The following is a 14,862-nucleotide window of genomic DNA, read 5'->3' as shown; positions in this document are numbered from 1 at the left end:
ATAAAGAAAGGAAGGGCCCAAACAGGGAATAGAAACAAAGAGAGTGGTTGGTGACTTGGGTAGAAAGCAATGCTGTTCATCTTGGGTAGTCTATTTGGCTAGCCTCAACAAAAGAAGTGGGAGCATATTAAATATGACAAAGATGAACATGAAAGTCCCAGTTCAGTCTCCCATAAAGAAGTATCTATCTTTCAAAGGAGAAGAGGTTAACAACCACTCCAAGTATAGGATAGTTTACAATGAGACAACTGCAGACACAAGACTTCTTTTGGGTCAACCCAGTCTTCCACCTCCCATAGTTAGGCATATTTTGAAATAATAGTAAGAGGAAACCCTTTCTCTTAAGTGGAAAACCTAGTTTATTTTACAAACAATGACTTTCTACAACTCCTTGCCCACACTTCCCTTAATGTTATAATACTTTTCTATTTTGTCTCTACCAGAAACTAGGAAAATCCTTGTATCATATTTACTAGATGACGGGTTATTTTGTCAAATGCCCTATGAGCTAACTGACTTACAAGGATGGGCTAAGGAGACAAATTATACTTTTTTAAAAATAGATGTACCTATCTCTTAAAGGGCTTTCAGTTTTCTCATTCATACAATAGTTTCTCTTGACAAAAGGTTTGATCAAGAATAAAATTTGGTAAACTGAAAGGATTATTAGGTGTGCTTATAATTCCTCACTGACACCATTGTAATGTTAGTATAGTTTATACCAAATGCAGGGTGGATAGCATCTACTATTATAATTTTAAATATAACCAAGAAACTTACCAGAACAGCTTCTGGCTTATATGATGCTTTAACACTTCGCACATATTCTCACTCAATACTCATGATGATGACCCATGAATGTGCCTAATGAATAAATTAAGTCACAAAAAGACTGAGGAGGTTGCCTAAAGTCACATAGTTACTAAGTGGCAAGTCCAAAACACAGACCTAGGTCTGTCAGTTCCACAGGACCATTCCCATAACTAGTCTGTAGTTTCTGATGGATGGGATCAGATAAGTGAAGCACTCCTCAGAGGAGTTAGATAATGTTAAACAAACATAATTCCAGTCCCTACAAGACTAAGTCATAGTTACAAGCAAGTACATAAATTTCTCTATATTTGTCAAATATGTATGCATCAAGTTAAGTGTACATTCTCTTTAGCTCTATGAAAGCTAATACAAAAGATGGATAAGAGAACATTTTCTTACCAGTGCTGCCATCTCCACTCTCCATAGATGACTTATTGGATTCTGACGGATTGTTCATTCTTGAATCTACAATAAGCCAAAGGTGGAGAAGGTGTTTAAAAAACTAGGGGTGAAGATGAAGCTAAGGAGCCAAAACTACAGGAAAAGCAATGTTACAGTGGTTCATTTCAAGAAGTAAGTCCATGCATAGCATACAGCAGGCTACAATACTATAAACTGAGTAAAAGGTTTCTGAAAGAGGTTTAGGAGCTCCTTAATCATAAAGGAACCCGTAAGTAAATCATCTAAAAAAATTTTGAGATTCTTTTAAGAGAGGTCTAAGCTGAAAAAGATACTATAGTCAGACATTCTAAAAAAAATTATATTTTATGATAGACAAGTATAATATACGTTTAAAATAAACTTGGAAGCAGGAAACACCTCAAAAAAATAAGAACTATATTCCTAGATGACTTTTTTCTAAAAGCAAAGATATTAATTATAACTACAACAAATTCACACTTAATAATAATCTAACAGATGAAAGTAACTTGTCTAAAACATCCATTGACTTCTTTAACCAAACTAGAGTCAACACAGGGGTATGTCAAATACATGTCTCATTAAAAATAAGCATAACAAATTGCAGCAGAAGGCATAACAGGAATCTCTATAGTTCTAAAAGAGTCACACCCAGTTACACATGAATCTTCTAGTTTAGGGAGACTTCCTTTTAGGGTATGAAATTGTAGTTTCCATAGTGAAACATTGTCAACCACTATCAGCAACCCCAGAAAATATGCAGGGAAAAGACAAGAATACCTATGCCCCATTTCTTCTTCTAAGGGTGAGCAGAATAGACAAAACAGAGTATTTGTCATGAAATAAATTATTATTAGAGAACAAATGAAACTGTATTGTACTGATTTTTTAAAAAACATCTGCTGGAAATGTTTAAAAGTCCTAACCATGCTGTCAACAGTAGCACTATCTACATGTATGAGAAAAGAAGAAAAGTATCAGGAATCTTTCTTTTCATATTTCATAACCTAGAAAATAGGCAATATGTTTTTTAGACACTGGGGAATATATTCTCTAACATAGTAAAATATTATAACTGAGATACGTCTTATGGGCCAAGGTAGTTTTATAGTATCCCTGATTTGCTCAAAGGGCTAAAATTTGTATGTCGATAGTCATAAATGAGGTCGTTCTACAATATCCTCCCCCATTGTCCAGAAAAATTTAAATACCACCTGAAAGCACACTACAGTTTGAAAGGACCAGGTGTACAACTTAGTAAAAATTAGCTTTCTGTTTGACTCAACCAAAGTCTTCCAAAACCTAGCAAATATCACAAAACTCAAATATGTCATTATATACACGCTCAATACTTTCTTTATAATGTATTTTAAGACAAAATAGAAAAAATAATGAATCTGTAAACATGTATAAAAAGAGTTAATAATTTTCTCATATCCACACACCACAGTAATCAAGAAGCCTAATTCTTAACAAATCACAAGCCTAATTTATACACGTATGTATACATTTGAAAATTATGTCACAGGTATTTTACATGACTTTTCTAAGGACCTTTTATTTTACTGTCAAGACCTTCAAAAGCATTTAACAAAATTACTTCAAACATAAAACAGAATAAATAAAATACTAATTAACTATACAATGATGAGAAGGCTGTTTTGGTGATACTTAGTATCAACTAAGTAGTAGATACAGGGTCTGACTTTTTTTTTAAATGGTAAATAATAGTTCAAATCCATTTTTCTTTCATTTCCTGAATGTCAAACTTTGTAAGTGTAAAAGAGAAAATGCAAGTAACTTATTCATTGATATTTACAGGGTTTTTTTTAAATAGAAAAAACACAAGGCTATATGTCACTTAGCTAATCATATGAGTTTAATTTGATGCCTTCCTAACTAACATCAATATGCTGTTTGTGTCATGCACATCTGAGATAGAAGTTTTTTTTTTTTTACTCTGATGGACAAGTATTACTGCTAACTTGAGTTTAGCCATGCTTTCTGTATAAGAATTGAGATGTTTCTGGGAAGTATCAATTTACTTTATCATTAACAAGTGTTGTAATTTCAAGAATGGAAAATGACACAGGAAATAAAATCATTTGCTGAATTTTTAGGCTTAAGATATCCAATTCTTGGAGTTTATAACAGATGACTTTCCTAAAAAGGCTTCATTCATTCATGTAAACATAAAAAAAAATCTACACCAAAGTACTTCAATCTATCTTACCACCCAAAACATTACATTTATTCAAGCAGAACACCTCCATTTCTAAAAGGCTTCCTGTTCTGTAGGGAACACACTGTAACAGGTTTTCCACAATACTTAAAAAAAAGAAAAAGCTGGTTTTAAGAAATCAAAATGACAAATCATAGTCAAAATTCTAAAATCTGGAAATTGATCGTGCAGTAACCACTATAATTTTCCTGTGTAATAATATTAATGGTATTAATCTGTACTATGACATCACCTTAATTTTTTCATTTAGTAGTTTTGGTTTTGTACGAGGTATTCCTCCTATTAGATAGACAAAATATTTCATTAGTATGTACACATTATTTTGATATAGTATATATTTTGTTTCTGATTTAAAATGTGTTTAACTACATATACTACTTTCTATAGAAATTTCCAAAATGCAGTCCTCCGTGCAAGCCAAATTCAAATACATTATTTGCTGAAAATACCCTCTGAATCAGAAGACCTAGTCCTAGGGAGGGACCTACAGCAAACTCAAACATGCTCTTGCCTTGCAAATGCTTTGCTCCTTCTCTGCTCAAGCCCTCCCCTCCCCCATGCTGGTTGCATATGTGATTGAGCATTTATGCATAGTCAATCCCACACATGCTATTTCCATATTAAAGCTATAAGAAAAGAACTGTGCTGGTACCCACCTAGAACACAGTCACTGCAGTCCAGCATTGCTGTAAAATCTTCAAGAGGTGCAGACAGTCCAAAGCAAGAAGGAACAGGTATCGTTTGGGATAGGGAAAAGAAGGTACTACTATTTCTAACAAATCTGTACTATGTTCTTACGAGAACAGGGGTGGGAGGAGTGGAAAGTGAATTAACAAGAGAAGCAAAATACAACTTCAGTTGCACCATAGCAATCTTCAACTGAATAAGGAAACTTCAGTTGCTCAGAGGAGTTTTAGTCTCTTCTACCAGCTAGGACTGACATTGTCAAGGCAACTGAAGCATGAAAAGTTCCCCTTTTTGTAATAAAATAGAAACAAAGATTGCAGCTGGCAGTTTCCATAATGAAGCTTAATCAGTATGCGTGTGATTAGGGCCTTATGCAAATCTCTCCTCGTTAGCACAGCAGCTAGCACTTTGAAGTCCAGGAACAATTCATTTACAGAATACACTGAAAGCACTCCCTGCATAATTTGAATGAATACATAAATATTTATTAGCTTATTTGCATATTAATTGGCAATGCATGAAGGGAAAAATTATCTCCCAAGTGCCAGCATAATAATTAGGAGAATAAAATGAGATTTCTTCCAATGGTCTGGCATCTTGGACCTAACTTGAGATAGTACCAGGGGAGAAGGGAGGGACAGGAGACAGAGTTCTGCTAAAATGCCACTGAAATGACATGAACAAATTAGAAACAACTCTACAGCCTTAAGCACCTTTAATCTTATTCCTGCTGGCAACAATGACTTCAGTAATAAGAGGATTTGCAAAAGGCTTTCTACACAATCCAAATAATCCCAAGGAAACAATTAGCAAGGTAGAAGCAGAACACAGGCTTGTCAAGATGGTGCTAGTCTACTGATAGGGAATTTTCCAGTTATTAACACACACTGCCAGGAGAAAGTCCTTCTTAAAACACGACAACAGCATAAATGCAAAAGCAGGAGAGTGTGTGCAAAATGCATCTGAGCAGATATTCATTATATATGAATCTTCTTACACTACCGAATTAGCAGAGCACATTAGCTGACTGCTGACATGCAACATGCTCACTTCAAAATCAAACTCAGGGAGAAGATAGTTTGTTACTTAAAATAGACATCAACCCAACTGGGCCATGTAACAGCAATTAGTATTTTTAAGCAACACCGCTTAATAGACCTCTGCATGTGTGACTTTCATATGTAAATGAAAGTAATATCTTCTTACTAAACATGTTTATTAAAGTTTGAAATTAAATCACAACATTTCAGAGATCATTATAAAAACACTACAAAGTAACGATTGCTAAATTCATAGGAATAAAGAAACTGAGGCACAGAAAACTAAAGAACTTTTTACTCAATGGCACATTAATAATTTGGAGCCAGGATTACGAACCAGATTTTGCTGACATCAAGATCCAAGCTCTTTTAGGACCTGCACATTAAGGATGAGTTACACATTCAGAGATTGGGGGGGGGGGGGGCTAGAGAAAGAGACTAAAGCAGAAGACTAAAGTGGCTTGTTTCAGCACTGAAAAGGGAGACCAATAATTGGTAGCAAAGACATTGTTTAAAATTAAGTGTACACAAATAATACATTGGATAAAATTTGAGTTCTTAAGGGTCACTTGTCTTCAAGCATGTTAGACGTCTGGTTAAAATACGATATGAAATGAATATGTGTGTAATAAACAGGTATTACTGTCAGTGTTGATCCAGTGTTGTATTTCACACCTCACTACAGCCTTGGTTCTGCACATTCCGTATGAACATTATGCACTGCACAGCACATGCTATCACACTACCCAGCATTAACCAATTCTGCTTGAGACACCTTGCCTCAGATTCAAGATTAATGTGCTATAAAGTACAGATGATAACTGTACTTGCAAAGTTTTCTGCTCTTGTAGAAATATATGGGACTTAGTATTTTTCTACATCAGTATATTAAGTATCAAATTACAGCATCTTTGAGGCTGGAGAGATGGCTCAGCTCCAGCAAAGGAACCAGGTTCAGTTCCCAGAACCTAAGTCCGGTGGCTCATCATTACCTGTAATTCTAGTTCCAGAAGATCAAATGCCCTCTCTGGCCTTCCTAAGCACCTACACACATGGTGTATATAAATCTATACAATCACACACATACAAATTTTTTAAAAACTTTTAAAAAGAACACTGTATCTCTGGATTGTATTAGGAATGTTTCTGAATTAATGATCTGAGTTTCATAAAATATTATTAAGTGAATTCTGGCTTGGTATTAGGACACTATTTCCAACAATATCTGAAATGGGCCTAAACCTACTTCTGCCGTTTTCCACAATGGCAGCAGTGGCATTCTCAACAATGATAACTGTAAAAATAAAAATATTGGTCAACCCTGAAAAATGTTGAAAAAAACCATAATATTTTGCAGTATCAAATATTCAGCCAAGACTTCTATACAAAATAAATAAGCAGATATATCTTACTAGTATACAAATTTGTATTGTTAGTTAATATGGTAAAATATACATATACCAAAAAAGCAGACCCTTTGGTCACTATTGAAATAGGCACTCTGAGAGCTCTAGAGAACAAGCTTAAATACTCAAAGAATATTCAGGTTCCCACAAATAGACAGGGGCAGAGAATCAGAAGCAACATCCTTCCCTTATAGTCCCCAACATGGACCACTTATATGCAAGAAAAAGGGGCAGATAACTTCTACCACAGTCAAATATACACACTATTTAAGAACCTCTAAGTTTAAAACTAAACCAAAAGAGAACAGCTTAGGTGAAAAAAGCGGTACAATCAGCATGAATTAATTCAATCAAATCTCCTTTTAATACCTGGGTTAGGACTTGATTAGTAGCTTAAAGATGCTATTAGAGAAGAGGCTAATAAATACTTCAATAATTAACTCTTTTTTGGATGAGTTGGACTGGAAATATGAGATGGAACAGAGTTTATGGAAAGGACAGGGAATAATATATGTAGAACTGTTTGGGAAGTTTCTAGCATGACTGCAAAGTACTTTGTGCTGAAGGCCAAAGTTTTATGCTAGCCTAAGTATCATCAAAAAGAAAATAATCTAATTATCTAACTTGTCTGTGTGAGTGAATTAAGGTTATGTTGTGTTCTTCCTGTCTAAATCATTTATGTCCACCTGTTCATGTTCTAGGGAAACTATCAATAATAGAGAGATTCTACTAACATGAAACTAACATTTTTTTTCAAGTTAAAAATAATAATAGAGAAATCAAATGAACCAAAGGTAGAGTCACTCTGGACGTTTAACATTTGCTGTAAAATAATAAACCAAAAGAGAATTTTCCTTCATAATTCAGCTCGAGGACAAGGTAGGTATCTGAACTTACTCAAGAGGAGAATGGTAATCAGGAAATTGGTTACATACAGGAAGATTAATCTAATAAATAAACTGAGTCCCTAATTAGATAAAGTGTGTATATATGCATGGTCACAGCAGCAATCTAGAGTTATGAAATGCACAGAAAACCTACTGTGAGAGTGTACTTATAATCATTTACACAGTATTCTGAAAGGCTTTTCACTATCTTACAAAAAAGAAGTTCACATTGAACCCTCTGAATTTTATTACTGAAAGCTCAGACATAAGTGTGAGTCTCAGCTTCCCACAGTCTGTGCCATCATTTATTTATTGTCTGAAAGAATTACTGAAAACTACTGTAACCCTAAATTTTATTATGTTAGAAACTCAGTTAATTTAAAATAAAATCTCACCAAATGAAAGACAATATTAGAATATTAATTATAAACATAGCATTATAGATGTACTGTCATACCTTTTAAAGAAATATTATTTATTGACACCATAATGAAGAACTGAATACTGCCCTGTTCTGTGGCACTCTGGACCCTGTAGAAAGGCCCTTTGAGATGCTAAACTAGGTAAGTCACGGGTTCGTGATACTGTCCTGCTGGTTCTACCACAATTCTTAAGATTCAGAAGCTTTAGCAAGACTTCTTCAGTGGCAAATAACAGAATACGAGGATTAACCCTGCTAAAGCTCTTGCTTTACAGTGTAGCTCTCCAGCAGGCTGCCTGGAGGCAGCTCTATCCGGAGACAATTCTGAGATGTTCAGGATTTGCTACTCTTGGATGTCACTCCTCTTCCCCTTGGTATTGAAACTTCACATAGAGTCATGAATGTCCTCATCAAGCCCAATGTTACCACTCCTACCAACCAGACACAGATCTTCACTACCTGCCTAACAGCAATGGGTATGCTCATTCCAGTATATCAAGGTGAAAGAGTCATGACCAAGGACAACATTGCTTGGAAAATTTGAACTCACAGGCATACCTTCTATACCCTGCAGTATTTCTCAGACTGAAGTCACTTTTGACACTGATGCCAATGGCATTCTTAATGTTTCTACTGTAGATAAGAGCACAGGAAAGGAGAACAAGATCACCATCACTGATGACAAGGGCCTCTTGAGCAAGTAAGATAATAAGCGCATAGTTTAGAAAACTTAGAAGTATAATGCTGAAGAGGGAAAAAGCAGTGAGATAAAGTATTACCCAAGAATACACTGGAGTCCTCTGCATTCAACATGAGTATAACAACTGAAGATGAGAAACTTCAAGGCAATATCAATGAGAACAAACAGAAGATTCTAGACAAGTGTAATGAAGTCATCAGTAAGTTAGATAACCATCAGACTGCAGAGAAGGAAGCAGCTGAACACTCACAGGAAGAACTAGAGAAAGTCTGCAACCATTACCCCATCATTAACAAGCTGGACCAGAGGGCTGATGGCATGCCAGGTGGAATGCCTGGGGCTTCCCTGATAGGAGAGCTCCTACCTACCACTGGTGGTGCTTCTTCAGGGCCCACCATGAAAAAAGTTAAGTCAGTCCAAGTAGAGATGTAGCATTTTTCTAGAAAAGGTACGAAGGACCCAAATTTAGCAAGTTCCATGGCAGTTTTAAAGTTACAGTTGCTACAGTAAGTTTTTATACATTCTCAATACTTGAACATGGAACATGTGCACAGGAAGAAATAACATCACACTTTATAAGGACTGCATCTTACGTGGAAATGCAATGCCTTAAATAAAGCTATTTAAAATGGGTACTACAGGTAGGGGTGGGGAGGAAACTGAATGAAGGACTTACTATCTGCTATGGATTATATTTGTGCCAGCAAACACAATCTAACTTAGAAATAGGGCCTTGGAAAATGATGGTTTTAAGATAAAGTTGATTGGGTTGGGAATATAGTTCAATGGTAGAGAGCTTGCCGAGAATGGATGAACTTAGCACTGGCATCAAAACCAAACAAACAAGACCAAGTCATTAGTGTTATTGTCCTTAAAAAAGAGGGAAATTTGGCTGGGGTGGTGGTGGCGCACGCCTTTAATCCCAGCACTCGGGAGGCAGAGGCAGGCAGATCTCTGTGAGTTCGAGGCCGGGCTGGTCCTACAGCCTCCAAATCAATACAGAGAAACCCTGTCTCGTAAAACCAAAAAAAAAAAAAAGGGGGGGGGGGATTTGAACAGAAATAACACAACAAAAGAGAGACATGGACAGATAGATTCTTTCCTCACAGGCCTCATAAGAAACCAACCCTGCTAGCATTTTATGCATGACTTATAACCTCTACAACTATGAGGCATTAAGTTCCTACTGTTTAAAATGCTGCACTTATGGTATCCTGTTATGGCACCCAGTTAACTAGCACAGTTTCTGAACTTTAAACTTGCTTATTTAAAAAATGAGGTTTTGTGATCTAAGGGTGTTCTTAAAATGAGAATATTATTTAAAATAGGGGTTCATGAAAAATAATTTTGGTATTATTAAAATCTCTTGATACTCAGCATTGTCACAAAAATTAAGTGGCTAGTCTTGGCTATTTCTGTCCTTTAACTAGCATTAATTAATCATAAGCCAGAAAGCATGTTTGTTGTACATGGTAAAAAGTCTTAAGACTAAGGCTAATGAAAACACATTTGAAGAACAAGGTGCTTTCCTTTTTCTTTTCTTTGTGTTTTAATCCTGAAATACTATATTCTATTCTAAACACTTAAAACTATAAACAAAGACAAAGATATTTCTCCATCCAGGTGGGTACTCTACAACAATCCAAGGAAGAAAAAATTTCAGAGTATTACAACAAACAACAAATATGCCAAAAACTGATGAAGAATGCAATTTGATCATTCAAACAAAAAGGACCAAATTTTGTGTGTGTGTGCGCACGTGTGCGTGCACGTGCGTGTGCGTGCATGCTCTTCTTTTTCCGTATTTCCTCTGTTCTTGCACTTCTTATGCATATTAGAAATGTCATCAACAAACAGGTACAATAGCACTCAAGAGTTTGTGTAAACATTTCAAAAAAATACACCAGTGAAGAGATGCCAGCAGTGTTATCAGTATAGGTGAAATATTTTACAAAGATCACAGGAAATTAGTCTTCTCTATTCCTATATACCCCTAAATTTTAAAAAAAGGAAAACCCAAATGAAATGTTACTACAATTCTTTTATTCTCTAGACATACTACTTCATATTTAAGGAAATTGAAAAAAGTAAAAAATACTTGTTATCTTAGATCATTAAGGATATAATATTTTAGTCATTATATAAATGTTTCTTAAAAGACTAAGAACTATAATCACACAGTGCTTCTATGAAACTAGCACCAGGGATTACTGCTCCTATTTTACTATCATAACAAACAGATGATATACTAAATGGTAGAGCTAACTTGACTCTATTTCCATTGCTTGCTGGGTCCCAGGCATCTCAATCATCACTCCATCACATGAACAAATCTGAGATTTCAGAGTTAAATGAAAAATTATGTATTTGATAAGTCATTTTAATAGTCAATCCATAAAATAAAAGGCAATCACCACAACACCTGGGTTGATCAGGACTTACTAAATTAATAGTTTTACTTAATATAAAATATTTACCAGGTATAGAGAGACTGCATTCTTTCTTTGAATTGATTCACTGAAAACTGAGAGTAGTTTGGTAACTAGAAAGACAGGAAAGCTCTTCTTACTTTTCCAGTCTAAGAATACAAAAAGAAAAAAAGGCAAAAATGAATTAGCTGTATAAAATAACCTAACACTTTAAGGGGATAAAAACCACACAAAATGGGGAACTCTAGATTAGGCAGCAGGGCATATTTAGCTCTCTGAGGTAGACATCCCTCGTGTGCCAATTTCTCCTTAACAAGACACATTTTACAATCCTCCCTTACTGGAGGAACAAGGAAGTTGGAGTTCCTGAAGCATGTATTTTTAAGGTGTCATTACTTCATGAAGCTGGATTAAACCTGCCTAAATATTTTCTCAAATGGGTGTATTCCTCTATCAAAAAGCAATTTTCAATGTTAGTATTCACCTCCCCCAAATGGCAAGTATCAGATCATATAGGAAATATAATACAGATAGGTCAATGCAGGTTTTTCTTACTAGTTGTAAAATAGTCTTAAAAATATAAAATGACATTTTGTATTTAGAAAATGGGAAAGGTCAATATTTGGTACACATAGTATAGTAATTCTGCATCGATGGTTGACTATTATACATTGTGTTTGAGTCAAGAATCTTGATCAGCAGAGAGCACTAACAGCCTTAAACAGCACAGGCACTGATTTTCATTTGCCTTACATTTTTAATGTCAAGCTGTTTTTTAATTTGCTTAACTAATTAGAATAGCCGGTATAACTTTTACATAACCAAACCTAGAGCTCTCATCCATGAATTGGAGGTCACATTCCTAACTCATGAAATTGTGAATAAGTATAATGATGCACACAAAATTCAAAGTATGGCAGCTAGAGATGGCTCACTCAGTGAAATGTCTGTTTTGCAAATATGAGAACCTGAGTTCACATTGCTAACACCCACATAAAAAACAAACCAACAAACAAAACTAGGCATGGTAGCTACATCTGTGACCTGATTGGGTCCTGGAGCTCACTAGCTGACCAGCCAATGTAACAAATCAATGAGAGACTGTCTCCAAAAATGAGGTAGAAAGCGATTGGGGCAACACCTAACATCATCGTCTGGCCTCCAAAAGGCACAGATATGCATGCGCGCGCATGTGCGCACGCACACACAGACACACACACACACACACACAGAGTTCTTACACATACACTGCACACAAGCATACACACACATTTTTATTTTAGAAACAAATGTAAAGTCAAATATGTAACTAGTTCAAACTATCTTCTTTATTTTGCACCTTAGAATGCTCAGCAAAAATTATTAACACATCTCTGAACATTAAGCTACTACAGTTAATTTCCAATTACCGATTTGACTGGACTTGCAGTTATCTAGGAAACAGCCCTGAGCGTGTCTGTGAAGGTGCTTTCAGACTGGCTTTACTGAGAGAAGACGCACCTCACATGTTAGGATCACAGACTGAGTAAGAAGGAAAAGGAAAGGAGGTGAACAGAACAAGCAGCGTTTTCCTCTCTTCCACAGTGTGATGCACAGCGCAGTCTCTCCCCTTGTCATAGTGAGACCCAGTTTTGCTGCTATGCTATGCTATGAACTAAAATATACTCTTCTTTGCTAAAGCTGCTTCTATCGGGCACTTTGTTACAGGAATAAGGAAAAAAAATGGCTACTACACTTGTCTATCTGTTTAGGGCATGCTTGACATTTATGAATGTGCATTTCAGAGTATTTTAACATAAGTCATTTCATTTGCTTCTTATAAAATCTCTACAGCTAGGTAATATTCCCATTATGTAGACAATGCCTCACTCTTACCAAGATGGCTAAATAACTTACAGAAGGCCTAGGTATTAACAGTTACAAAACCCAGTGAAATTGAAAATAAAGGATTCAGGCTATATTAAACTTAGCAATTAAGTCTGAATATTTATTATTTTTCATGTTGTTAAGAGCCTCAAGCTTGAACCATGAAGATTGGATTTAATTATCACACTCTTTAGAAATGTTTTCCAGAGTTTTCTCCCATAGAGTTGCCCTAGTCGGGCATAACAAGAATGTCCTAAGTGTGGCTGGAAACTTTAAAAAAACAAAACAAACAAAAAATGAAAACTACCTAGTTATAAGTCCAAAGCTTTAATTACAATTTCAGTCATTTAGCCAGAGTGGAATACAAATGTGTTAAACTGTTTATTTTGAAGGTGTTGAGGGCGGGCATGCATGAGATGCGTGAGTTGGTTGGGTGTGTGTGTGTGTGTGTGTGTGTGTGTGTGTGTGTGTGTGTGTGTGTGTGTGTGCGTGCGTGTGTGTGTGTGAGATTTTTAATGCCGAAAGAGAGATGAACTTAAATTTCTCTTGTTTGTTATAGTGGCAAAAAATTACTGTTATTATAGAATACAAATGAAGGAAATTTAGATTTTTCTATTTGAAAATTGCATGTCATTCAAATTTAAATTTCTGATATGTACTACTTTAAGCTCTCTGAAAATGAAAACATTTTAAATGTTAAAAAGGATAAATCAAAGATAAACCCTAAGCAAAATAATAAAGCACTTTAAACAAAAAGGATAGCAAAACATTGACACAAGTGAATACAAAGAACAAAGGTGAGCTTCAATGCATTCACCAAAAACCTCAAGAGTGTGAAAAACCCACCCACCCTGAAGGCTACGAACTTGACAAGCTCTTTCTGGCTGTCCACTGGCACATGGAGAGACCTTTTATTCTTTTCAAATTTTTCTCAACTTAAATTGGATGCAAATAAGCCAGGTGTGGTCCTAACAACTGTAACCCTGTTAGTCCCTGCTGAGTTTCCCTAGCAACAGACACAGCTGTAATGGTAAAAAGGTTGTACTGACCTCAAACTGGTTTAAAAGTTGTTCAAATGACAATTATGGTATTTTAGTAAAGAGTAAAAACAAAATTATTTTTTAAAAATCTGTTTGCTTAAAACATTAAAAAATAAGGTATTATTTTCTAATAGTCTAAAAGTGATTTTCAGTTTAACAGCAGGGCCTGATGAGTCTATTAAAAATTAAAAGAAGCCAATCATCAAATTTAGGGAAAATGCTTTGACTAAAGAAGTTGAAAAAAGAAAAGAAAAACTTAAGTGAAAATTTTGGGGGGCAGGTGTTGTTCCTTAAAGTAATAAACAACATACAGAAAAGCTTAACAGTTTTTTTTCAAGTTGACTTACATGGTGTGCATCATTTTCTTAAATTAATATGTAATGGCCATTCCTTGGCTTTATTAAAATGTTTGCAGTCAGAGAAGTAGTAGCTAGGCCAGTACCATCATCAGCACCATCTCAGAAATATAAAATCTTGGGCTGGAGATGTGGCTCAGCCATTAAAGGTTAGGCTCACAACCAAAAATATAAAGTCTTGAGTCCTACACTAAATCTACGAAATCAGAAACTCTAAGGGTGAGGGCTCCAGAAATGTATTTTAACAAATACTCTAGAAGATTCTGAGAGACACTAAAGTGTGAGTGAGCATCACTGATTTACAGCATCAAATAAACACATCCAATTCTACTCCCTGGATCCTGAATGATATTAAGAGTAAAATGTAAAGAATGCACTGGCCTCCTGAAGTAAGTCTATTGGTTAGTAACCCCCTTGTCTTAAGAACATAGAGAGGAGCCGTGGCTGGGCACGCCTGCTTTCTATACATGCCAAATAACCCAAGAGTCTATGATTATTCCAGGAAATGGGTCTTTTGAACACAGGAAACTCCACTCACTATCATTCATAAGTCAC

The 14,862-nt window shown here is 35.5% G+C and overlaps 1 protein-coding gene across 7 annotated transcripts in view; it reads right to left on the bottom strand.

The window, feature by feature from the left end:
• The window catches only part of Pou2f1 (POU class 2 homeobox 1), a 127,212-nt gene that overhangs the window by 58,715 nt on the left and 53,635 nt on the right, over positions 1-14,862 (bottom strand). For 5 of the 7 annotated variants that reach the window (XR_005873673.1, XM_021227940.2, XM_005071392.4 and 2 more), the window contains one exon: positions 1,213-1,278. Coding sequence is in view for 6 of the 7 variants with exons in the window: in XM_005071392.4 (XP_005071449.2) it covers positions 1,213-1,278 (66 nt within the window). In the remaining variant the exon portion in view is untranslated. Of the gene's footprint in view, positions 1-1,212; positions 1,279-4,131; positions 5,300-11,093; positions 11,211-14,862 lie in introns of those variants that run through there. The other 2 variants (XM_021227939.2, XM_005071390.4) reach the window with 2 other exon arrangements.

Source organism: Mesocricetus auratus, unplaced genomic scaffold (assembly GCF_017639785.1).
Source record: "Mesocricetus auratus isolate SY011 unplaced genomic scaffold, BCM_Maur_2.0 Super-Scaffold_100676, whole genome shotgun sequence".
Classification (NCBI taxonomy): Eukaryota; Metazoa; Chordata; class Mammalia; order Rodentia; family Cricetidae; genus Mesocricetus; species Mesocricetus auratus.
This window is presented reverse-complemented; position numbering and strand designations above follow the sequence as displayed.